General features: G+C 38.3%; 1 protein-coding gene across 2 annotated transcripts; it reads left to right on the top strand.

The window, feature by feature from the left end:
• Positions 1–3783: 3783 nt before the first annotated feature.
• Positions 3784–25584, top strand: PBK (PDZ binding kinase). Of its 2 annotated transcripts, none has more exons than XM_007962013.3 (8): positions 3784–3988; positions 8489–8566; positions 13469–13562; positions 18109–18251; positions 18820–18989; positions 20611–20740; positions 24307–24483; positions 24986–25584. In XM_007962013.3, exons 2-8 carry the CDS (start codon positions 8509–8511, stop codon positions 25180–25182), a joined length of 969 nt encoding a protein of 322 aa, XP_007960204.3. In that variant the 5' UTR covers positions 3784–3988; positions 8489–8508; the 3' UTR covers positions 25183–25584. The 2 variants fall into 2 exon arrangements, with proteins under 2 accessions (XP_007960204.3, XP_037839576.2); XM_037983648.2 differs by having other exon boundaries at positions 3809–3930.
• The last annotated feature ends 821 nt before the right edge of the window (positions 25585–26405 follow it).

The following is a 26405-nucleotide window of genomic DNA, read 5'->3' as shown; positions in this document are numbered from 1 at the left end:
GGCAGCCTTTTCCTACTGGCACAGCTGACAGCATTCACAGCTGGAAGCTTGCATGTCTATGTCCGCAGATCGATTTTACAGGCTGCTCTTTGTTAGAAGAGAAGATGATTTGGGGGCTGCTTTTCATTAAAAGGAAACCTTACTGAGGACTTCCTTACCCTCACTATCTGCCTAATTTCTTCTTAACTCCTATATCACAATCGGCAGCAATTTACTTAGCTTTGAAGTAATTAGAATGCAATAGCAGTAAAAAAGAGAGAAAAGGGCCGGGTGCGGTGGCTCAAGCCTGTAATCCCAGCACTTTGGGAGGCCGAGATGGGCGGATCACGAGGTCAGGAGATCTAGACCATCCTGGCTAACACAGTGAAACCCCGTCTCTACTAAAAAAAAAATACAAAAAACTAGCCGGGCGACGTGGCGGGCGCCTGTAGTCCCAGCTACTCGGGAGGCTGAGGCAGGAGAACGGCGTAAACCCGGGAGGCGGAGCTTGCAGTGAGCTGAGATATGGCCACTGCACTCCAGCCTGGGCGACAGAGCCAGACTCCGTCTCAAAAAAAAAAAAAAAAAAAAAAAAAAGAGAGAAAAAAAGTTAACTTTCTTTTACATTTTCAAACTAGGCCCTTGAAAATCAAAAGCTGAGGTCCTGCATGGACCAGAAGTTAGAGTTTATGCCGTAAAAAGATGACAGTGCCGATGTTTCTTTGGGCTCAGGCAGCCAAATGTCAGAGTTGTGGGCTCTTTTGCTAAACCAAGGAAACGAGGTCATTTATACACTGAAATAATGATCTGGGTTGCAAGCTGTTTTCCATGACAACTGACTAGTATACAAGATTTTGAGTTCATGGTTGCATTTCACAAATGATAACACTGCACTTGTGAAGTTCAGATGTTTCTACGGCTCATCTCTGGAGGTAGTTTTATGGTTGCAAGATGGGGAACAGGATGGTTATGAGTAAGGCTTTACACCAGGGCCTTTGCTCTCGTGCATGCTTTTGGCCTCATTTTACATCTGCGTCGATCTCCCTGGAGTTTCTTTTCACTAACAATGGTTAATTATGAAGCTTTCAGGCTCTGGCTTTAGGCAGGATTTTATTAGCTAGTAAGAGTAGAAAATAGGCTTGTAAAAATGTAGGACTTCATAAAAAGTATAGAACACTATAGATCCTTAAAGAAAAGGTGATGAGGTCTGTAATATAATGCCTGCACAAGAAAATTAGAATAAGAGTTGAGAGAAGGAGAGCTGAGACACTGTGCTTCTATGCTTGAAAGAGGGTGACCAAAAATGGAAAGGCCCCAGAGGTGGAGGGGTGTATGTGTGTGTGCACACATGTGTAATGTGGAAGAGATTTTAAGCACATTTGTTAAAGAGGAAGTCTAAGGGCAACATGGTTTCGAATTGAGGCTCTACCAATTGCTAAAGCCTGTGACTTTAGGCAAATTACTTAACCTTTCTGTGCCTCAGTTTCCTCATTTGAAAAATGGAGTTTACAATCATAGTAACCTACATCATAGAGTTCTGAAGATTAAATGAGCTAATACATGAAACAAGACCTGACATACAATAAATACTAAATAAGTGTTTGCTATTATTGTTATTGTTTGATGTTGAAGAAAAATGGCTATTAGAGGGGGTGAAAGTAAAGACTTAGGAGAGGAGGAGTGATTTGGTTAAGTTTCCTTAGCCCCCATCCCCTGCCTCCTCCTGAGATGGGCTAAGGAAGCTCAGGGATGCTGAAAGATTGGACTTTGAAGGGTAGAAGTAGGTGCTCTATAAATGTGTTTTTTTTTTAATTGATGAAGGACAACTTTATTATTTACACTTAAAGGCTGATGAAAAACCATTACTTATCCTATTAAAGAAAATCTAATATTTCAATTGAAAATATAGTAACTATACTCATGAAATATTAATTAAGTTGTCTAAAACACAACTTGAAAGCATCTAGCATGCATGATTAATTTTAGTACAGTGAATTCCAAATCAAGTATACATGTTACATACAGCAAAGCTAGATTACAAATTATCATCATCATCAACTTCTTCATGTTTTCTTTTCATTGGCCGTAGTTTGTGATGACACCATATTAGTGTAATAAGAATGTCTGGACCATTCGTGGTGGATTAACCAGAACATTCTGAATTGCTGATGTTACAGGAATTAATGCTTCACAGGGCAATGTGAAGCAGACATCTGCACTGTAAACTTTTGCCTTGTGAGGGACATTCGAGTCCTTACTCTAGTTGCCACAAACATGGTTTGTGGGCGTGGTGTGCCCAGTGTGTGAGTACCTGGTTGGCTAGTAACTGAACCAACATTTAACCTGGGTGAGACAGAAATAATGCAGGGTGTTCACAGGAGAATAAAAACTCCAAACAGAAGTTTCCCTTGAGTAGGAGCTATGGGCTGATGAACCCCTGAAAAACAGGGTGTGGACCAAGCTGGCTAAGACCAACTAGACCCAATGCACTGGATTTGACCTAGGCTTCACCTAGGACCTCATTATATGCTCATTAACACGCTAAATCACACCCACCAGCTGCAGTGACAGTTCTGGGAACACCCATATTGGTGTAAAAATGAGTGGCACCACAGTTCAAGAAATCTCCATCTTTTTCCAAGAATTTTCGTAACTATTCGTAAATTTCGTAACTATTCCACCCCTTGGTTAAAGAAACCCCTACAGAGAGAAACCGCAAACCCCACTGTGTGATTCTCTTGAGTACACCCACAATCCCTGTTTTTAAGTGTGTACTTTTTCCCTTTGCAATAAATCTCCATACTTTCACCATTTTCCAACTCATCCTTGAATTCATTCTCAAGACGGTGTCAAGAGCGGGGTTCAGGGCCCACCGGCATTTGAGGACCTCCCCTGGCCCACTGATATCATGGGGACTGTTATTCTTCCCTCAGAAGTTGATGCCTTTTTCTGTAAAGACTTAAGCCTGTATGTATGAGACAGGAGTTTGACAGGACTGATTTCACAAGATAGAGGTCGCAAAGACCCCTACTGATAAAACAGATGCAGTAAAGAGGGCGGCCCAAACCCACCAAAACCAAGAGGGCACCCCATGGGGAGCCACTCAGCGTTTCCTTTCCTGGTATGCCAGGGTTGGAAAAACCACTCCAGGCAAATAACCTGGATAAAGATTGCAACGGAAATCCATTAGTGGATGACCTCTGGTCATCCTCACTAAATCATTAGTTATAATGACCCTTGGTGTACCTTAAAACAGAAATTGGTTTTTCCAACCCTTGGTGTACCTTAAAACAGAAATGAGCGGCCCCACAAGGGGTACCCCCTGTCCCGAGCACTGGGCTCCCTGGTCTGCCCCATGGCCCATCCCCTCCTGGGGAGCAGATGTTCCTAAATAATCGTTGCATAAAGAATGTTGAACTGAATGTGGCAATTACATGAGTTAGCAACATTTCTAAATAACTTTTTTTTTTTTTCTCGGCTAAAGATGATTGTTCCTTAAGCCACACATTTGTCCTGATAGTGTTTCAAGGCCTCATAAACCTATAATAAAATTGACATCATAATCACGACACACTCAGCACAGATGTGAGCGTTTGGAGAGCGCTTCAGCCTTCAGCACAGGCACATGTGTTCTATTCACGGGTTTGTGCTCCTCGGAAGGCCTGATGGTTCCTGTAAATGTTTGTGCTCCCCGCGCCTTTCCTTCCTTCCCTTGTCTTTGGCGCCTGCGGTCATTGGGAAATCTGGGCGAAGGAGTAGGAATGGCGAATCGGCGGGGCATGTCCTTCACGCCGCCCCGTAGCTCCGGGCTGACACTAGCGCAGCGCGCGACCTTTTGAAAGCCGGGAAGGTTCGAATCGCAACGGCCGCTGACGCTGTCGAGCGTACTTATTGGTGCTAGAGGCAGATGCAGGGCCTCGCTGGGGGCCTCTCGGGACCGATTTTGAAGAGGTACTTGGCCACGACTTCGCTTCACCTCCGACCTTTCCTTCCCGGGGCTGAGACTCTGGTAAGGGGAATTTTTTTGCGAGCCCCGGCGGGGGCCGAGCCCGGAGCCGAGACCTCTGCAGGGGCTTTCGTGACAGGGTAGGATCTGGTTACAGCCGAAGAAGGATTTTGGCAGCCAGCCCCTTGTGAGTCCCTGGATCGGGGTAGACAGTCTGACCTCCACTCCCGAACCCTGCTGAGCGTGTGAGATGCAGAGGACCTGAGAGTCATGCGGTCCACACTTGCCCTTTGCTTTCCCTTGGACGTTCTACATCTACTTTCTCTTTTCTCCTTTACTTTTTCCTCTCATTCTTTTATTTTTCCGTTTTCTGCTGCCCGTCCGCGCCTTAGCTTTGTCAGTAGTATCCAGGTATTTGTCGAGTCCCGGGGTCCCAGGCTTAGGGCCCAAAGGTCACTGACGTTTTGACCTGGTAGATCTGTAGATTAGCTTGCTTGAGTGCTGCTCACCTTAATGCTGCTTCTTAAACAGTACTTGATTGTTAAAAATATCTTAAGTAATTCACAGAGTATGAGATTCTGCTCACGGTCATCCTACTGCCATTTCTAATGTATCTTCATTTAAATATTCACTGTTTTTTTTAGCTGTCATCTTCATGAGAACCTTGTGATTTAGAATTAGTATGGTTATTTAACAATTAATGTTAATGCATATACAATACATAACATAATCTGAGGCAGAGTTTGGGCTACTGGCCAAAAGCCATCTGTCAGTAGTTAATGCCTAAACCTGAGTGTGCAGTCGGGAAAAAAGTGGCCCTCAGACAACTGTGAAATGGATAGGACATGGTATATTGAGGTGCAAATAGCTTGGAGTAGAAGGTGGGACTCAGTCCTAAGAGAATATAATGAAATGTTAAGACTCCTGTTTAAACCTAGTTGTTTTTAGAGATAGGTTTTCTTTTTTTAAAACATGCTGCTTCTGAATATCAAATCCTCCGTAGACTGAGCGGGAAAAAGCAGTGAGACTTATAAGGCTCGTTGTAAGATTTCCAGGACACTATGCGCCCGGGTTTTCTGCATCCTACTTTGTTGGCACCTCCTTGGTTGCTTTGTTTTTCCTTTCTCATGCTTGGATGCCCTAGGGCTCACCCCTCTTCTCTCTACAGTTTACTCCCTAGATGATCTGACCTAGTCTCTTGGCTTTACTAACGTCTGCGTGCTGCCATCCCACAAACTTAAATCTTCAGCTTGCATTCTAGACCCGTATCCACCCACCTATTTGACTCCTCTCCACAAAACTCTCCAACAGCTTTCTGTCTCTCAGTACAAGCTGAAATCTTGACTGTGACTACAGTTGAGTAGAAGTCAGAGTCCTGTGGCTACAATGCTCTACTTGACTTGCCACTTCCTACCCCCAGCCTCCCTGACTTTGTCTCTTTCTCCCCCTTGCTAGCTTGCCTCTTCGTGAAGATTTCTGCCTCAGGTCTTTGTATTTCTTGTCCTCTCTCTGGAAGACTTCCACTAGATATTTGCTTGGCCCTGCTCCCTCACTTCCTTCAAATGAGTTTCTCAAGGAGACCTTTCTTGACCACTTTAAACTCAAATATTAAGCCCCTTCCCAAGGCCTTCTGCTCCCTTCACTGATATATATTTCCCCTGAAATAGTGTACGTTTATCTTCATACTTGTTTGGGTCTAGTTTGCTGCTCTATTTCCAGAGTGTAGAACAGTGCACTGTTAGAGCACATAGTATGTGCTCAGTGTGTGCATATTGATAGAGTGAATGAAGAGTAGCTTCACACAGGCAGATAGAAATCTTAGAGAAAGCTGGGTGCGGTGGCTCACGCCTATAATCCCAGCACTTTGGGAGGCTGAGGCGGGTGGATCACCTAAGGTCAGGCGTTTGAGACCAGCCTGATCAACATGGTGAAACCCCGTCTGTACTAAATACAAAAAATTAGCTGGGCATGGTGGTACATGCCTGTAATCCCAGCTACTTGGGAGGCTAAGGCAGGAGAATTGCTTGAACCTGGGAGGCAGAGGTTGCAGTGAGCCGAGATTGCACCATTTCACTCCAGCCTGGGCAACAAGAGTGAAAGTGTCTCAAAAAAAAAAAAAAAAAAAAAGTCTTAGAAGATCTTTGAGGTGCCACATCACAGCGTCCTGTGGGGAAAGATAACACAGATGGAAGAAGGGGAGTCAGAATGACATGGGGAAATTTTTTCCGAAGTAGAAATACCTCCTGCAACCACTCTGCTAAATAGTTTATCCTTCCCCAAAGTTCTGAAACTGGTTTCAGAAATTCTGCTGTCCTGCCTTCAAGTTAAATGCATCACTTCATAACATTATTACATTCTTGATAAATACATGTAAAGGGGCTCTTCAGTGTTCTCAGTACAGGTAAATCTGAAGACAATAGTGATTGTAGCTACATTTTAAACAAGATGAACAAACTTGTCATTAATAGACAGTTAAAGCTGGGCCTTTGAGATGATTTTCTTCCCCTTACTACACAGTTTTTAAATATGCTATTATTAAGGGCTCCATAAAAAATTTAAGCAAATCCCCCTTCTTCCCAACTTTTTATATAGACAAATGAGCTTATAGACATGTAGGAACAGTTTTGCTTTATAATAAATAAATCTAATAGGAAACCTAATTTTTTAAAAAGAAATATTTTTAAAATAAAAAAATTCTTAAATATGTTACAGAAGAAAGAAACACATTGAGTTGCTTTGTTTATATATGTGGTATGTACATTTTCTTTTCTTTCGTTCTTTTTTTTTTTTTTTTTTGAGATGGAATCTCGCTCTGTTGCCCAGGCTGGAGTGCAGTGGCACGATCTTGGCAAACTGCAACCTCTACCTTCCAGGTTCAAGCGATTCTCCTGCCTCAGCCTCCCAAGTAGCTGGGATGACAGGTACAGGCCACCATGCCCGGCTAATTTTTTTGTATTTTTAGTAGAGACGAGGTTTCGCCATGTTGGCTAGGCTGGTTTCGAACTCCTGACCTCAACTGATCCACCTGCCTTGGCCTCCCAAAGTGCTGGAATTACAGGTGTGAGCCACCATACCCAGCCTCATTTTATTTTCATAGACAATTTTTATAACCATTTATTGAGATAATTGATGTATCATAAAAATGCATCCTTTGAAAGTGTAAAATTCAGTAGTTTCTAGTATACTCAGAGATTAATATATCAAACCATTATCTGGTTTTAGAACCTTTTCATTACCCCAGAAAGAATCCCCATACCCACTGGCAGTCATTCCACATTCTTTGTCTCCCCGCCCCTAGCAACTATTCAGCTATTTTTTGTCTCCATGATTTGCCTGTTCTGGACATTTCCTAAAAATGGGATCATTGGATGGGCACAGTGGATCATGCCTGTAATCCCAGCACTTTGGGAGGCCCAGGTGGGTGGATCACAAGGTCAGGAGTTCAAGACCAGCCTGGCCAATATGGTGAAACCCCATCTCTACCAACAATATAAAAATTAGCCAGGCGTGGTGGTGGGTGCCGGTAGTCCCAGATACTCAGGAGGCTGAGGCAGGAGAATCGCTTGAACCTGGGAGGCAGAGGTTGCAGTGAGTCTAGATCACGCCACTGCACTACAGTCTGGGTGACAGAGCCAGACTTGGTCTCAAGAAAAAAAAAATGGTATCATCATATATGTAGCCTTTATGTGTCTGGCTTCTTTAGTATAATGTTTTCAAGGTTCATTCTTGTATATATTGGCACTTTATTCCTTTTTATGACTGAATATTCCATTGTATAGCTATGTCACATATTTTGTTTATCCATTCATCATCTGATGGAGAGTTCTGTTGTTTCTGCCTTTTGGCTGTTATGAAAAATGCTGCTTGCACAGTTTCCTTAAAGGATATAAGAGACCTGTTAACAACTACTCTTGGGAAGTGTGAGAGGGAGACATACTGATTACCTTGTTGTACTAGGTGATTTTTTTTTTTTTTTTTTAGCTAAGTGCATATATTACTTTATAATTAAAAATACCCAATCACTAATATTATGACAGGGGTAAGTAATTATACTTTTTGGTTTTAGTTTCCTCATTTAAGTAAAATTGGACGAAATGTTTGTTGAGGTCTTTTTTAGTTCTCAAATTTTGTTTGTGATAAAATGAGTGATAATGTTATAGGCGTGTTTTTTTGTTTTGTTTTTTGTTTTTTTTTTTTTTTGGTGAGACAGAGTTTCACTCTTATTGCCCAGGCTGGAATGCAATGGCACGAACTCGGCTCACCGCAACCCCTGCCTCCCGGGTTCAAGCGATTCTCTCCTGCCTCAGCCTCCCGAGCAGCTGGGATTACAGGCATGTGCCACCACGCCTGGCTGATATTGTATTTTTAGTAGAGACAGGGTTTCTCCATATTGGTCAGGCTGGTCTCGAACTCCCAGCCTCAGATGATCCACTCACCTCAGCCTCCCAAAGTGCCGGGATTACAGGCATGAGCCACTGTGCCCAGCTATAGGCATTTTTCTTCATGAATGAGAGTTGTATTCTTTGTATCTGCTGTGTAACTTGCAATTTGTTTTCATCATAGGACTGAGAGTGGTTTTCACAATGGAAGGGATCAGTAATTTCAAGACACCATGCAAATTATCAGAAAAAAAGAAATCTGGTAAGATAGCAGATGTAAGACTTTTTTTTTTTTTTTTTTTTTACTATTACTATTGTTGTTTCTCTTAGAAATGTCCTAGTAATATTTAGTTTGATTCTTTATTATCGGTCACTTAGAAACTTTAGCGTAAATCCCCTTTATGATGTTAATATTAACAAATAAGACTTATTTTATAGGTCAGGGTTTGATCATATCTGGACTAATTTTATTGACAATCTAACAGGTTTGGAGACTCTCCCTGCTCAATAATCAACTTAGCTTGACCCATTAAAGAACTGCTTTACCTTTCTCCCTCTCATCCATACGTCGCTCTTATGAGGGAAAGATATTTTCCAAGGCAACTCAATGGACAAAGGACAATCTTTTCAACAAACACCTGGATATCCATGTGCAAAAAATAAGCCTTGACCCTTAACTCCCATTATATAAAAAATAGCTAAAATTAAATTTCTAGAAAATAACATGAGAAAATATGCTGTTGTCCATTTCTAGTGACAGATTTTTCATATTGACCTTGTATCCTGCAACCATCCTAAACTCATTTATTCCATTAGCTTTTTAATAGATTGCTTAGGATATTGTATATAGTTGGTCATTTGTGGATAAATAAAGATAGTTTTACTTTGTTCCCCAGTCTGTATGGCTTTGTTTCTTTTACTTTTTTTAATTGCACTGCCTTCAGTATGTTTTTGAATAGAAACGTTAGTGGATATACTTGCCTTGTTCCCAGTGTATTATGTTAGATGTAGGTTTTTCACAAATGCCCTTTATTAGTTTGAGGAATTTTTCTTCTATTTCTAGTTATTATCGTGAGTGGGTATTGAACTTTGTAGAGTGCTTTTTCTGAATCTATTACATTTCCTTTTAAAATCTCTTAATGTGGTAAATTATGTTAATTTTCAAGTGTTAAACTGACCATTCCTTGTGTAAAGCCAGTTTGGTTATGATATATTTTATATATTGCTTGATTTGCTCATATTGTCTATATTCAGAGGGATATTGGACTGCAGTTGTCTTTTTGGGATATCTGTCTAGTTTTAGTATTAGGTTATTCTGTATTCATAAAGTAAGGTGAGAAATGTTTCTATTTTTTTAATAGAAATATCTTTTTGTTTAACTTTATGTGGAATTGTTATTATTCCTCCTTAAACTGGTGGAATTCACTAGTAAAGCTATCTGGGCCTGGAGTTTTCTTAGTAGGAAGATTTTAACTGATTTCACAGTTAATAGATATAGGGCTATTCAAGTGATCTCTTATTTTCTTTGTGAATTTTGTTAGTGTTTTTCAAGGAATTTGTCCATCACTTCTAAATTGTCAAATGTTCTGGTGTAAATTTATTCTTGATATACTCTTATTAACCTTCTAGTGTCCTTTTTTATCTCTGGTACTAGTATTTTATATTTTCTTAATTTTTTTCCTTAATCAGTATGACTTGAGGTTTATGTATCTTGGTGAATGTTGCATGCACTTGAAAAGGGCATTTTTTTCTACTCTTGTTGGGCACGGTGTTCTACAAATGTCAATAGGTCAAGCTGATTGACCCGTCTGTGTTATTTTCTTCAGGTCTTCTATATCCCTACTGATATTCTGTGTACTTTTTATATTAATTACGAGAGAAGAGAGTTGAAGTTTCCAACTACAATGTGGATTTGTCTGCTTCCCCCACCCTCAATTTCTATCAGTTGTTGCTTCATGTATTTTGAAGGTTTGTGCTTTGTTATTAGGTACATACACATTTAGGATGGTTATTTCTTTTCTTTCTTTTTTTTTTTTTTTTTTTTCCGAGTTACCCTTTGTCGCCCATGCAAAGTGCAACAGTGCGATCTCGGCTCACTGCATCCTCTGCCTCCTGGGCTCAAGCGATTCTGGTGCCTTGGCCTCTGAAGTAGCTGGGATTACAGGCATGCACCACCATGGCTGGCTAATTTTTGTATTTTCAGTAGAGACAGGTTTTCGCCATGTTGGGCAGGCTGGTTTCAAACTCCTGGCCCCAACTGATCCACCCGCCTTGGCCTCCCTTTCAAGTGCATGCAACGTTCACCAAGATACATAAACCATAAGTCAGATCCCAAAGTGTTGGGATTACCTTGTCTGGCCTAGGATGGTTATTTCTTTTTGATGAATTTATACCTTAACTATTATGAAATACCCTTCTTAATCCTCAGTGGTACTCTTTGTTCTGAAGTCCACTTTATGTGGTAGTAATGGAGCCACTCCAGATTTATTTTGTGTTTTAATGATGTTTTTCAACCCTTTACTCTTGCCCTATTTGTGTCTTTATATTTAAATTGAGTTTATTATAAATGGCATGTCTTGAGTTGTTTTTATCCATTCTGACAACTTTAATTTCCTTTGACTGTTTTGCCATTAGCTACATGTGGCTATTTAAATTTGGATACATATTAATTCGAATTAAATAAAATTACAAATTGAGTTCCTCAGTTGTATTAGCCACATTTTAAGTGCTCAGTAGCAACTGACTACCTTACTGGACAGCACAGATGTAGACATTTCCACATAGCAGCATGATGTATCGGACAGCTGTTTAGACCATTTATACTCAATGTAATTGTCTATTGTTGGATGTAAATCTGCTGTTTTGCTGTTGTTCCATAGCTCATTGATGATTTTTTAAAATCTTTTTCTCTCTTTGCTTCATTTTTTGATAGTTTTTGTTGCTCTGTCTTAAGATTTAGTTATTCTTTCTTCTGCTCTAAGATGATATAATTCTTATCCATTGTATTTTTCATTCCTAAGCTTCTATTTTGTCTTTTTCTTCCTTGTTATGCTCAGACTTTCCTTTATATCATTGAGCATATTTTTAATATTTGTCTTAAGGTTCTTATCTGCTAATTTTGCCATCCCTGTCATTTTTTTTTTTTTTTTTCTTGAGATAGAATCTTGCTCTGTCGCCCAGGCTGGGGTACAATGGTGCAATCTCAGCTCACTGCAACCTCCACTTCCTGGGTTCAAGTGATTCTCCTGTCTCAGCCTCCCGAGTAGCTGGGATTACAGGCATGTGCTACCATGCCTAGCTACTTTTTGTATTTTTAGTAGAGACAGGGTTTTACCATGGTGACCAGGCTGGTCTTGAACTCCTGGCCTCAAGTGATCCGCCTGCCTTTGCCTCCCAAATTGCTGGGATTACAGGTGTGAGCCACCATGCTTGGCCTCCTGTTATCTTACGGTATGTTTCTATTGATTTTTTTTTTGAGATGGAATCTTACCCTGTGGCCCAGGCTGGAGTGCAATGGCATGGTCTCGGCTCACCGCAACCTCTGCCTCCTGGGTTCACGCCATTCTCCTGCCTCAGCCTCCTGAGTAGCTGGGATTACATGTGCCCGCCACCACTCCCAGCTAATTTTTTGCATCTTTAGTAGAGACGGGGTTTCATCATGTTGGCCAGGCTGGTCTCAAACTCCTGACCTGGTGATCTGCCTGCCTCGGCCTCCCAAAGTGCTGGGATTACAGGCATGAGCCACCACGCTGGGCCTCTATTGATTTATTTTTCTCCTTGTATGGGTCATATTTTCTTGCTGCTTTCATGCCTGGTACTTTTTGATTGGGTGGTAGATATTCTGCATTGTCGAATACTGGATTTTGTTATTCCTTTAAAGAGGGTTTGATTTAGTTATGGTCTGAGGTTAAGTTACCGCACATTAGCTCGTTCCTTTTGAGACTGGCTTTTAAGCTTTGTTATGAATGTTTATCTGGGGCTAAAATCTAGCTGTACTATCTAGTTGTGACCCTTTAGAGGAATTTACTGTGTGTTACAGGGTTACCATCCTCTGGCTCATGGTGACATGAAGTGTTCTCAGACCTGTATGATCTCTGGTAATTGTTGAGCCAATTGCTTTCCTCTGGTGTTTTCCCAGCTTTGGGGCATCTACACGTTGTTATGTGCGGATAAGTACTTGACCAAACACTCAAAGGGAGACTGTTCAGATCTTTGAAGTGCTCTCTTTGGAGCTCTCTTTAGTTCTCTGCTCCACAAATTCTAGCCACCTAGTCCTTCTTGACCTCTGATCTCTCTCTCAATGTGACAGGACTGCTGGATTATGTAACCTCTGTCCTGCAGTCTGGAAACTGCCTTCAAGCAGTAAGTTAGGGCAGTGATAGGGCTCACCTCATTTGTTTCTCTTCTCTCAGGGATCACAGCGCTGCTCTGCCTGTTGTCAAGTGTCTGAAAACAATTATATTTTGTCTAGTTTTCTAGTTCATGGCGAGATGGTAACTCTAGGAACAGTTAATTGTCGGGAGTAGTTAATTATTTTTCATGAGTAGAAGCAGAACTCCATCTTTTCATCTTTTTTTTTTTTTTTTTTTTTTTTTTTGAGACTGTGTCTTGCTGTCACCCAGGCTGGAATATAGTGGCATGAACACGGCTCACTGTACCCTTAACCTCCTGGGCACAAGCATTTCTCCCAAGTAGCTGAGACCACAAGTGTGTGCCATCATGCCTGGCTAATTTAAAAAAAAATTTTTTTTGTAGAGATGGAGTCTCTTTATGTTGCCCAAGCTGGTCTCAAACTACTGGACTCAAGTGATCCTCCTGCCCTGGACTCCAAAAGTGTTGAGATTATAGGCATGAGCCACCACATCCAATCCCTTTATCTTTTAACAATGTTTTAAAAATGTGAAAACAGTTCGTAGCTTGTAGACCATACAAAAACAGGGCATTTTCCAACCTCTGCTTCAGAGTTACTGTAGGATGAAACTCTAAAAGTAGACTTGGTCAAAGGGTACCCATTTAAAATTAGGATATATGTTGTCAAATTGCTCTCCAAAAAGACTGTGCCAATTAATACTCTTGGCAGTAGTATATTGAGAATGTTAAGAGGTTTTGTTATTTTTTATTTTTATTTTTTATTAATTTTATTTTTTATTTCTCTGACATTTAGTATTATGTTCAACTCCAACTATAAATATCCCAGCCTCTCCGTTTATGCAGAAGCTTGGCTTTGGTACTGGGGTAAATGTTTACCTTATGAAAAGGTAAGTATAAGATTTCAGATTAACCTTTTTACATGTAACTATAATTCTACTGTACTTGGAGACAAAAAAATAGTATGAAAATTCCAGTGTTTAGATTCGGTGTCTGTTCCTGATCCTGGCTGACGGCTGTATTCCAGTCCCTAGACCCTTCCATAACTTTGCCAGTAGCTCTGCCTCTGCTTTTCTCCTAGCTTCCTCCTGATGCGTTATTAAAGGGGAAGTCATTTACTTTTTAATTTTTCATTGGCTTCCATAAGAAGAGGAAGTGGCAGGGGAAAGGGTACCTTTGTGGTAAACCAGATTCTTCATAAGAAAACCTCAAAGAGGAAGCCAGTGTTGGGTGATGTCAGTAACTGCTGTCTCTTCTGCAGCGTTGCCCTCCTAAGATATTCTCTTCTAAAAGAAGTAAAAGGTTTATAGCATCTTAATTGTTATTAAGAAGGGTAAATACATGATTTTAAAGTAGGAATATTGAGTTAAAAGAAAAATGAAATAATTGAACAAGTGTGGTGCCAATATAGCTGTCAATAAAGTGTTTTTTTAAATTACTTTTTTATTATATATTTTTTTGAAACAGAGTCTCTGTTGCCCAGGCTGGAGTGCAGTGGCACGACCTCCCAGGTTCAAGCGATTCTCCTGCCTCAGCTTCCTGAATAGCTGGGATTATAGGTGTGCACCATCACACCTAGCTAATTTTTGTATTTTTAGTAGAGACGGGGTTTTGCCATGTTGGCCAGGCTGGTCTCGAACACCTGGCCTCAAGCGATCTGCCCACCTTGGCCTCCCAAAATGCTGGGATTACAGGCGTGAGCCACCATGCCCAGCCCAAAATTACTTCTTTTAATCATTACTCGGTACCTAGTTTCATGTTTATTAAGTGGCAAAAAACTAAGTTAATATATATTCCTTACTTAATGCATTCTTGGAATCAGTCTGACTAGTCCAATCCTCCGTATCTTAGCTTCATCCAGGTTTACATTGTTTCCAGATAGAAATGCTTTCTTTAATAAGAGGCTAATTAAGACTAATTTAGTAATTATATACAATGGGTATTCCTGAAGCATTTTTGCAGTTTAAACACTTTTTTTGTATGTGTGGTATTGTTTTCTAATTTGTTTTTTAGTGTTAACTCCTATTTTGAAAGAAAAAAATTCTCATAGATTTATGGCTAGTTTCATTTTTTTCCCCTTTTTAAAAAAACTTTTTAAATGTAAAGTGTTTTTAACAAAGTTACACTGTATGTGGTTTAGTCAAAAAGCTTCAAATAGCTGATCTTGAAGAACAGCAGTGCCTGCCTGACCCTACCACTCCTCATGATTCAGCCCTGTCAACTTGGGATGTCTTTTATCCATAACCTGCAAATTTCCTGTGCTTCTCTGCTGAATTAGATCCTGTGTTTTTCTCTATCTTGTGTCTTACCATTTCTTGATTTACATCCTGTTTTCATTTAGGACATCGTGTAGCTCCCCATGAATTAGTTCACAGAAGATATATTTTTTGAGAATTTGCATTTCCAAAAATGTTTTCATTTTACTCATACACGAATGGCCCTTTTTGGTTTTCTGGGTTATAATTTTCATTTGAAAACAATTTCCCTTCAGAATTTTGAGAATGTCAGTCACTGACAGTTTTTTTTTTTTTTTTAGCTTACACTGTTGTTGTTGACAATTATGAAGCCTTTTTGACTCCTGATTCTTCATATGTAATCCGTTTTATGTTATCTGTCCCTCCCACTGTCCTGGATCCTGGTATGATCTTCTGTATGTTGCTATTTTGAAATTTCACAATGACATTAGTGGATATGGGGCTCTTGGAATCTGAATAGTTCCTGTTCTTCAATTTTTGAGACATTATTTTAAAAATTACTTTGTTGATGATTTTCACCCCTGTTTTTCTCTGTTCTCCATCTGGAATCCTATTTGAATTTTGAACTTACTGATTTCTTCATCTACCTCTTGGTTTTCTTACTTGCTATCTTCTTGGTTTTCTGAGATTTCCCCAGCTTTATCTTTCAACACTTCTATTGAGTTTTTATCTTGTTTTAAATTAATTGTCCTTTTTAGAAAAAAGCATCTTTAGTCTTTTGGAGTGCTAGAAATGTTCAGTATCTAGGAGTTGATAACACAGGTATATGCACATGTAAAAATTCACTGAGCACTTAGTATGCATATGGTGATTAATTATTACCCTGCTTCTGTATTACAGGTTCTCAACTGACAGTAAACCTCAGGCTGAAGACTTATTTTATACCTTCCAAAGCTAGTCTACCATCTTTAGAAGCTGGGGATGGGGGATGGGCAGCTAGTGCAGAATTAAGGAGGGTATCTAGGAGTCCACCGGTTTTTTACCATTATTATTTAGAGATAAGGTCTCATTTTGTTGCCCAGGCTGGAGTGCAGTGGTGCCATCATAGCTCACTGCAGCCTCAAACTCCTTGGTTTGAGCAATCCTCCTTCCTCAGCCTCCCAAGTAGCTGGACTACAGGTGTGGGCCACCACATGTGGCTTTTAAAAGTTTTTTGTAGAGAGGGGGTCTCACTGTATTGCCTACGCTGGTCTCAAACTCCTGCTCTCAAGTCATCCTCCTGACTTGGCCTCCCAAAGTGTTGTGATTACAGTTGTGTGCTACCCCTTCCAGCCCTACTTGCTTTTTAAATAACTTGCAAGCAGTTAATTGGGGCTAAGTCAGTTACTTTCATCTGCTTTCCAGCTTCTGAAATTTTGTTGCTGTTGTCTCCTCTGCTGTTATTTCCATTCTTGCTGGCTGGTATGTCTTAAAATATCCATTTGCTATTATTTTAGTGGGTTTGGAAAGGATGAAAACAATGTGTATGTTTAAGCTTCAATTTTAACCCAGAAGTCTATATTTTTTTGTTAAATCAAGTTTGCATTCCTTGGTTAAATCCAACATAGTTTTGATGTAGTAGTATTTTTAAATAAACTGATGGATTCAGTTTGCTAATATTAAAGTTTGTTTCAATTTTTTTATCTAAGTGAGGTTGGCTTGTGGTTTTCCTTTTTCTACTGTCCATTTTTTGAAATTGAAGTTATATGAGACTCATAGTCCCTTTTCTGTTCCCTGTGGAAACAGTTTGTATAAGACTGAATGGTAAATTCTTTGAAAGCTTAGTAAACTCACCTGTAAAATCATCTATACTTTGTATTTCTAGTAGGAACATTTTAAACTGGTGATTAAATTTATTCATCAGTTTTCTTAGATTTCTCTAAGTCTTTGTCCATTTTGTCTTAAATGATTGCATAAAGCTTTTATTATTATATATTTTTTCTCTTGTATCTGTAGTTTTGGTTCCATTTTTGTGATATTTATTTTTTCTTGTGTAATCTCATCAGAAATTTGCCTTTTTTTCTATTAGTCTTTTTAATGAACCAGCTTTTTGCATGGTCGAGTATTCAGATTTCATAAATCTATTCTTATTCTATAGATTAGAATGTTATGGAAAAGGTGAAGATTGACTTGTTTACTAAATTCTAAACTTTCAAGAGCTAAACTTTCAACCCTTAAAACTTGAAAAATATATCTTTCATAATAAAATGATATGTAGATGCTCATTATCCTCAAATGCTGCTGTTATCTAAAACTGGAGATTTAAGAATAGTTTAGATCAACTTACGGATGATAGATGTGCATGAATTAAGAAACCTTGTGATCCTTTTAGTATAGGTTTTTTGATTAAACCAAAAAGGTTCTGCAGTCATAGAGCTATGCCTGTGAGAGAGTGCAAAGCTAAATAGATCTTTGGTTCAATCTCTTGTTTTGTGTTCTTACCATTAAACTTCCTGTCTTAAACTTCTGAGGCTCTTTCACTAGGTTTTATGCTGTTATGCTGCATATACTTAAGTATTTTGTGATTTGCTGTACTCATAAATATCTACCGCCTCAGGTAAATCTTTCCCTGACTTTATTTTACCTGTTTATTGAGGCCTTAAAACATTCATACCTTAGATATTTCTAAAATGGCTGAATCTTCCTAGAAAATAGAAAGTTTAAATTTTTCTCATTTGTATGTTCATCATTATCTCCTTAAGCACATATCTTTGAGCATGTGGTAAAAGGTATAAGGTGAATTGGTCAGTGTGTAGTGGAGCAAGAACAGCATGCTGTTCTTTGGATGATGATATATGGGCAAAATATTCTTGATTATCTCTTCTTTAAATTTCCTAATTTTTTTTCTTTAGCATCCTACAACTCATCTCTGATACATATAATATTTAATATGTAGTAGTCCGACATGCTCAAATGGAAAAATTGGAAAGTAACAATTTTCATGTTTAAAGTTTGTAACATTCCATCTTTACCCTTCAAGTTCTTTTTTATCCTCTCCCACTGTATAGATAGTAAGACTTGTCTATTAGATCTTATCTCCCAATTGAAATGGAAATGTAGCAGAGGTGTTCATAGTCCAAAATATCTTACTGTTTTTTAAAACAAATTTCTTTCAAGTTTTTTCCCAAAAATTTGGAAGTCATTTTAAAAAGTATTGTGGTTGTATTGTTTTCTATCCTTTTTAAATGAATTTTTTTCTTAGATCTCCAAGAGGTTTGTCTCATTCTCCTTGGGCTGTAAAAAAGATTAATCCTATATGTAATGATCATTATCGAAGTGTGTATCAAAAGAGACTAATGGATGAAGCTAAGATTTTGAAAAGCCTTCATCATCCAAACATTGTTGGTAAGTTTAAATTTGGTAGTAGTGTCTGGTATATTATTTTGTTTATTCAGAAAAAGGTTATATGCTCTCTTAACTGGTCTCACTAATAGAAATGAAGAGGAAGGGGCTGGATGTTTAATGGGAATCAAATTAATGTGATTGGTCTAAAATAAAAATGTGCATATAATATTTTTTGATGCCTAAGTATGTATTTAAACTTCATGGGAATAGATAAAATTGTGTTGCTAGTTCTATGAAGATTTTTGGAATATAAAATGATCTTCATTTAGATAATTTAAATCCATTTAGGTAATTTCTTGGATTTTGTTTTTCATTTTTAATACAAGTAGGGCTGGCGAAACCATTTTATTTAGGGAAGCAAAGGAAAGTAAAAGTATTTTAATTTGTGGTACTACTGGCAAACACTGAAGGCGTTTTAAATGAGATGTACTGAATTAGTCTTGTATATAGTAGCTGTTTAATTGTATATTTGTGTTAGTCCAGATCCATGTTTTCAATCACATTACTATAAAGGACTTAAATATTATTGTTCTCTATATTAGTGAAGAAATGTCATATTTTCTTTAAGGTTATCGTGCTTTTACTGAAGCCAGTGATGGCAGTCTGTGTCTTGCTATGGAATATGGAGGTGAAAAGTCTCTAAATGACTTAATAGAAGAACGATATAAAGCCAGCCGAGATCCTTTTCCAGCAGCCATAATTTTAAAAGTTGCTTTGAATATGGCAAGAGGGTTAAAGGTAACTATGCCATTATATTTTAAATGACTTCTGTTTTTGTTCATATTTTAAATGAACAAATAATCACTTTGCAGGACATCTTTGAATGTGGATGGATATTGTTACTTGTCAGTTCCAAAAAGGGGTCAGTGGAAAACAAAATAGAGGCTTACATTTCTGCTTCCGAATTACATTCATGTGTAGCTTTATATGTTCTGAGAAATGTGTCATTTGGCAGTTTCATCACTGTGTGTGCAGACATCATACTTACATATACCTAGATGGTAGAGCCAGTTACATACCTGAGCTATGTGGTATATATAGCCCAGTTCTCCTAGGCCGCAAACCTGTATAGAATGATACTCTACTGAATACTGTACCTGTATAGAATGATACTCTACTGAATACTGTAGGCAACTGTAACACAGTGGTAAGTACTGTGTGACTAAACATATCAAAACATAGAAAAGGTAAAATCAAAATAAGATATTATAATCTTATGGGACCACTGTTGTATATGTTGTCCATCATTAACCAAAACATCCTTATGTGTACATGTGGCCCTAATCATTCATTGTCCCACATGGTCTCAACAATTTATGTATGCTTCACTGAAGATTCCAAAATTATTTCTAAAAATTACTAGACTAGCCTCAAAATTGTGATATCTTTTGAAATCTGCAGTTGTATCTTCTGATACAACTTACGAAGTTAACTAATTAATAAGTAAACTTATAAGCTATAAGTATATATATACATACTCATAGTTAACTTGGCTGGGCGTGGTGGCTCACGCCTGTAATCCCAGCACTTTGGGAGGCCAAGGCGGGCAGATCACGAGGGCAGGAATTCGAGACCAGCCTGGCCAACACAGTGAAACCTCATCTGTACTAAAAATACAAAAACGAGCCGGGCATGGTGGCGGGCGCCTGTAATCCTAGCTACTCTGGAGGCTGAGGAATGAAAATCGCTTGAACTTGGGAGGCAGATGTTGCAGTGAGCCGAGATCACATCACTGCACTCCAGCCTGGGCAACAAGAGCAAGACTCTGTCATCTTGGGAAAAAAGTTAACTTATAATTATTTTATAAGTATAAAAGGTTAGTGGGAATATCTATTTCTAAAGAAACTCTTAGAGTTCTGGTCAGTACGGCAGACTGAGATAACACGGGATGTTCCCTTCTCTTGTTTCAAATAATCTGAAATGCTGGGCCGGGCACAGTGGCTCACACCTGTAATCCCAGCCCTTTGGGAGACTGAGGCGGGTGGATCACTTTTAGCCAGGAGTTCAAGACAGACCAGCCTGGTCAACATGGTGAAACCTTGTCTTTAATAAAATACAAAAATTAGCCGGGCTTGGTGGCACCCACCTGTAGTCCCAGCTACTTGGGAGACTGAGGCAGGAAAATCGCTTGAACCCGGGAGGCGGAGGTTGCAGTGAGCCGAGATCGTGCCACTGCACTCCAGCCTGGGCAACAGAGTGAGACTCCGTCTCAAAAAAAAAAAAAAAAAAAGGTTGAAATGCTGGACAAATGTAAGCCTAGAGTTTAGGAAGGGAGCTCAAGTAGTTATATTTGGAGGTTATCACTTTTTTTATTAGTTTGTGTTTCTGCTCGTATGTGTTAAATTTTTCACTATTTTAGTATCTGCACCAAGAAAAGAAACTGCTTCATGGAGACATAAAGTCTTCAAATGTTGTAATTAAAGGAGATTTTGAAACAATTAAAATCTGTGATGTAGGAGTCTCTCTACCACTGGATGAAAATATGACTGGTAAGTTGTACTCTTAAGTTTTAAAATTTTGTTTTTAATACAGTGTTTACATTTTTAAATATGTAAGTCCACATGGATCAAAAATCAAAAACTATTTTTAAAAAGTATATGGTAAAAAGTCCCCTTTTTTCTCTCTCCCAGTCAGCCTGCAGTCTTCTCCCTTGCTACATGTACAGTATAAATTACTGTATTAGTAGTAGTAGTAGTAGTAGTAGTAGTAGTAGTAGTATATTTTAACTGGAGTTATCTTTGGGAAAGATTTATAACTGGATTGGGATCTTTAAGCAGGAAAGCATCTGGAAATAGAAAGTAAAATTTAGTAAGGTTGTGTAAAGCAGTTTATTTAGCATCAGTAAAGTGACAAGATTTAGGAAACTGGTAGAAGAAACTGGAATGAAGCAGAAAAGAGACATGCTAATGAAGGCTGGTCTTTGGCTCTTTGCCCTTTCTTCTCTATTGTATATACTACTGATCATTGGCTTCGCAGGGAATTTAAGATATGTTCTTGGTAAGAAACAAGAGCCAGCCTCAAGAGAAAGCCTCTGCTTGTAACATATTTAGTAAATAATACTTAAATGTGTCTCTTTATATGAGCAGAAGTTAAACAAATGGTTAATAAATGCTGTTTAGAACATATAACTACTTTGATATCAGAGCATAACTCTGATACCAAAACCTGACACATTGTGGGACATCCCATTGATCCTGATGTGATTATTATGAACTGCATGCCTGTATCAAAATATCTCATTAACACGTAAACATATACATCTGCTATGTACCCAGAAACATAAACTGACATTGAAAAAAAAATTCATAGTCCAATATCCTTCACAAATATAGATATCAAAATCCTTAACAAAATATTAGTAAATTCAGTCTAATACTACATAAAGACATTACATCTTGACCAACTAGGACTTATTCCAGGAAGGAAAAGTTATAACATTCAAGAATGAATGTCCTCACTGTGCTGTATGGTAGGTCACCAGAACTTACTCATCCTGCCTAATGGAAGCTTCTTGCCCTTTGTTAACAATACTGTATACTTGAGATTTGCTGAGAGTAGATCTTGAATATTCTCACACACAAAAAGGAAAATGGTAACTATATGAGGTGATAGATATGTTAATTAGCTTGATCGTGGCTGTCAGGTCACAGTGTTTACGTATATCAAACATCAAGCTGTATACCTTAAACATGTAATTTTTGTCAATTATACCTCAAAGCTGGGAGGGGGGAGTCAATATAATTCACCATATTAACAGATTTTTTTATTATACTTTAAGTTCTAGGGCACATGTGCACAATGTGCAGGTTACATAAGTATACATGTGCCATGTTGGTTTGTTACACCCATTAACTTGTTATTTACATTAGGTATTTCTCCTAAGGCTGTCCCTCCCCCTGCCCCCCACCCCACGACAGGCCCTAGGGTGTGATGTTGCCTGCCCTGTGTCCAAGTGTTCTCATTGTTCAGTTCCCACCTATGAATGAGAACCTGCGGTGTTTGGTTTTCTGTCCTTCTGATAGTTTGCTGAGAATGATGGTTTCCAGCTGCATCCATGTCCCCGCAAAGGACATGAACTCATCCTTTTTTATGGCTGTATAGTATTCCATGGTGTATATGTGCCACATTTTCTTAATCCAGTCTATCATTGATGGACATTTGGGTTGGTTCCAAGTCTTTGCTATTGTGAATAGTGCCACAATAAACAGCATGATTTATAATCCTTTGGGTATATACCCAGTAATGAGATTGCTGGGTCAAATGGTATTTCTAGTTCTAGATCCTTGAGGAATTGCCACACTGCCTTACACAATGGTTGAACTAGTTTACACTCCCACCAACAGTGTAAAAACGTTCCTATTTCTCCACATCCTCTCCAGCATCTGTTGTTTCCTGACTTTTTAATGATTGCCATTCTAACTGGTGTGAGATGGTGTCTCATTGTCGTTTTGATTTGCATTTCTCTGATGGCCAGTGATGAGCATTTTTTCATGTGTCTGTTGGCTGCATACATGTCTTCTTTTGAGAAGTGTCTGTTCATATCCTTTGCCTTTTTGATGGTTTTTTTTCTTGTAAATTTTTTTCTTTGTAGATTCTGGATATTAGCCCTTTGTCAGATGCATAGATTGCAAAAACATTCTCCCATTCTGTAGGCTGCCTGCTCACTTTGATGGTAGTTTCTTTTGCTGTACAGAAGCTCTTTAATTAGATCCCATTTGCCTATTTTGGCTTTTGTTGCCATTGCTTTTGGTGTTTTAGTCATGAAGTCCTTGCCCATGCCTATGTCCTCAATGGTATTGCCTAGGTTTTCTTCTAGGGTTTTTATGGTTTTAGGTCTAACATTTAAGTCTTTAATCAAATATGAAAACTACATATCATCTCAATAGATGCAGAAAAAGTGTTTGCAAAACCCAACATCCATTTTTGATTTAAAAAAAGATTAACCTCTCAGCTAACTAGAAATAGAAGGGATCTTAGCTTGAGAAAGGCTGTCTACAAGAACAACCTGCAGGTGTCATACTGAAGTAGGGAACAAGGCCAGGATGCCTGCTCTTGTCCAGTGTTATTTAACAGTCCTATAGCTCTAGCCACTAAAATAAGGCAAGAAAATGGAGAAGGCAAGAAAATGGAGAAGGCAAAATTGGAAAGGAAACAAACTGTCCTTGTTTCCAGTTGATATGTTGTTTAGGTAGAAAATCTCAAGGAATCTATAAAACAGCTATAGTGAAGTTAGTGATTACATTTCTGTGTATTAGCAATAATAACTGAAAATGGAATTGTTTAAAATCTATTTACAAGTACCAAAACCCAAAATATTTCAGAATAAATCTAACCAAAAAAGTCTAAGTCTTCTGTAATGAATATTATAAAGTATCACTGAGAAAATTCAGTAAGATATAACTAAGTGGAGAAATATATGACTGTGGTTTGGAAGACTCAATACTATTAAGATATTAATGCTTACCAAATTGATCTAGAGAGTCAGTCCAATCCTAATGAAAATTCTAGCTGGCTTTTTCATTGAAATTGACAAGTTGACTAAAATTTAAATGGAAATGTGAGTGGACCTATTTTTCTTGGGCTTTAAAAAAGAGCCAGTGTGTGATTTCTCCCCTTCCCTTTTCCTTGACATAGCAATCATGGAAGCATAGAAATGGTACTTCTCTCAGCCTAATATTGTTCACAAACGGAAGAAATTCAGGTCTAGAAGTGATCTGCTCAAGGTTGCGCAGCTTGCACATGTCTTTGAACCAACCCAAGCAAGGCAGTCTGGCTCCAGAGTCTGTAATCTCAACATCCACATTCTATATTCCTACTAATTTCTAAGAGAATTGCTGTTTCTCTACATACCTGCCAACTGACCAGCTTCTTGAATATTTACCAACCTGAAAGGTAGAAAGTAATCCTTATTGAGGTTGAGTGTATTTTCACATTTATTGGTTATACTGATTAACCTGTGAACTACTTGTTCAAATCATTTGCCCATTTCCCTTTGGGTTGCTTGCCTTTTTGTGATTTGTAGTGCCTGCCTTCATAACCATCTTGCTTGTTTCAGTGACTGACCCTGAGGCTTGTTACATTGGCACAGAGCCATGGAAACCCAAAGAAGCTTTGGAGGAGAATGGTGTTATTACTGACAAGGCAGACATATTTGCCTTTGGCCTTACTCTGTGGGAAATGATGACTTTATCAATTCCACATGTTAATCTTTCAAATGATGATGATGATGAAGGTATGAATACAGTTTCTAACATAAATCCCAGTCTCTTCATTCACACTAAAGATTAGTTTATATAATTTTTATCTTTCTGTTAAAATGTAAAATAGCAAGTTATAAGATCTTTAGTTGTGTAATTTCTAAGATATGTATTAGTACTGATGACTGATTTTGTACCACCAAGGTTTAATCTCACAAAAATGAGACACAGATTGAGAATAGGGGGAAAAATTGAGGCTATCCAGAGAAGCAAAAAATTGCCTTAAAAACTCTCCTTACCTGAGAAAAATGACTGGAAAGCTATCATAGGAAGGGTGGTAGTAGGGGTCGATAACCTATAAATCCAAGACTAAAGCTAATCTACTTGATAGCAGGACAATTGAAGACATTTCCATTCTGTCTATGGCAGAATGGAAAGCATATTGGACCATAAGTCTTGTTTCAGGAGAAGGGTGAGCTATTAAACTTTTCCATGACATAAAGTGATTCTGTTTATTGTTTCAATCTCTCCTTCAAGATAAAACTTTTGATGAAAGTGATTTTGATGATGAAGCATACTATGCAGCCTTGGGAACTAGGCCACCTATTAATATGGAAGAACTCAATGAATCATACCAGAAAGTAATTGAACTCTTTTCTGTATGCACTAATGAAGACCCTAAAGATCGTCCTTCTGCTGCACACATTGTTGGAGCTCTGGAAACAGATGTCTAGTGATCACCTCAGCTGAAGTGTGGCTTGCGTAAATAACTTATTCCAAAACATTTATATAGTTACTATCAGTAGTTGTTAGACTCTCTAAAATTGGCATATTTGAAGACCATAGTTTCTTGTTAACATGTGGATAACTATTTCCAATATGAAATATGCTTATGTTGGCTATAAGCACTTGGAATTGTACTGGGTTTTCTGTAAAGTATTAGAAACTAGCTACATAAGTACTTTGATACTGCTCATGGTAACTTAAAACACTAGCAGTAAAATGCGGTAAACTGTATCTAACATTAATTTAACGACCATTACTTTTATTAATGATCTTGCTTATTCTCTATTTTAATGGATCTACTGAAATTAGCACTTTGTACAGTACAAAATAAAGTCTACATTTTTTTAAAACACTGACTCTTTTGCTGATGTGTTTATCAAACGATAACTGGAAGCTGAGGAGAACATGCCTCAAAAAGAATAGCTCCTTGGATACTTCAGACTGGTTACAAGCTTATCTTGAGCTCTTGGATCTCCTCAGATCTTTTTTGCTTTAATTTATTAAATGTATTTTCCATACTGAGTTTAAAATTTATTAATTTGTACCTTAAGCATTTTCTAGCTGTATAAAAGCAATAAAACTCAAATAGAATGATACAGAATAAAGGACACTTTGGGTACCATAAGGTGTCTCAACATTATTTTATATTTAATTGATTTGAGTGTTGTCATTAAACTTGTTGAGTGAATAACGTGAGTAGGTTTCTTTCCCTCTCTTGGCCTTATTTTGCTAATCTGTAAAGTGTTTTGGATCAGTAGTTTCTGTAAGCCACAGTCCCCTGGGAATTTTCTAAATTACTGAATTGCCAATGTAGGTGGTATACCTAGATTTGGGTGTAGACAGAATTTTAAAAATTACCGACACGGGGGGTTCTTAGAAACATTAGGAACAACTGCACTCTGAACTTTAAAAATGCCTAGAAATCACTGAAGGCCTTTTGGTATAAGATTGTACCAAGCAATAGGACACAGATCATTAGTTTGCATATATTCCATCAAAATATTAATGTGACAACTGGAAGTTGTCTTAATCTGTAGAAAAACATATGTATAATTTTGCATCCTGATATTCAATAGGGTCTCTTATCCTCACTCTGACATGTGTCACTCTTCTTTGCCAAGCCAACAGAGCAGCTTCTCCAGGCCATTCTTTTCCTAGCAGTAATAGCAGT

Source organism: Chlorocebus sabaeus, chromosome 8 (genome assembly GCF_047675955.1).
Source record: "Chlorocebus sabaeus isolate Y175 chromosome 8, mChlSab1.0.hap1, whole genome shotgun sequence".
Classification (NCBI taxonomy): domain Eukaryota; kingdom Metazoa; phylum Chordata; class Mammalia; order Primates; family Cercopithecidae; genus Chlorocebus; species Chlorocebus sabaeus.
The sequence above is the reverse complement of the archived record's forward strand: the minus strand, read 5'-3'. Positions and strand labels throughout refer to the sequence as shown.

Bases quoted from the DNA above. Each gene is read 5' to 3' on its own strand.
- PBK (XM_007962013.3), top strand. From the start codon at position 8,509: ATGGAAGGGATCAGTAATTTCAAGACACCATGCAAATTATCAGAAAAA. The intron at 8,567-13,468 runs GTAAGATAGCAG...TCTGACATTTAG, and splicing joins ATCAGAAAAAAAGAAATCTG to TATTATGTTCAACTCCAACT. The intron at 18,252-18,819 runs GTAAGTTTAAAT...ATTTTCTTTAAG, and splicing joins TCATCATCCAAACATTGTTG to GTTATCGTGCTTTTACTGAA.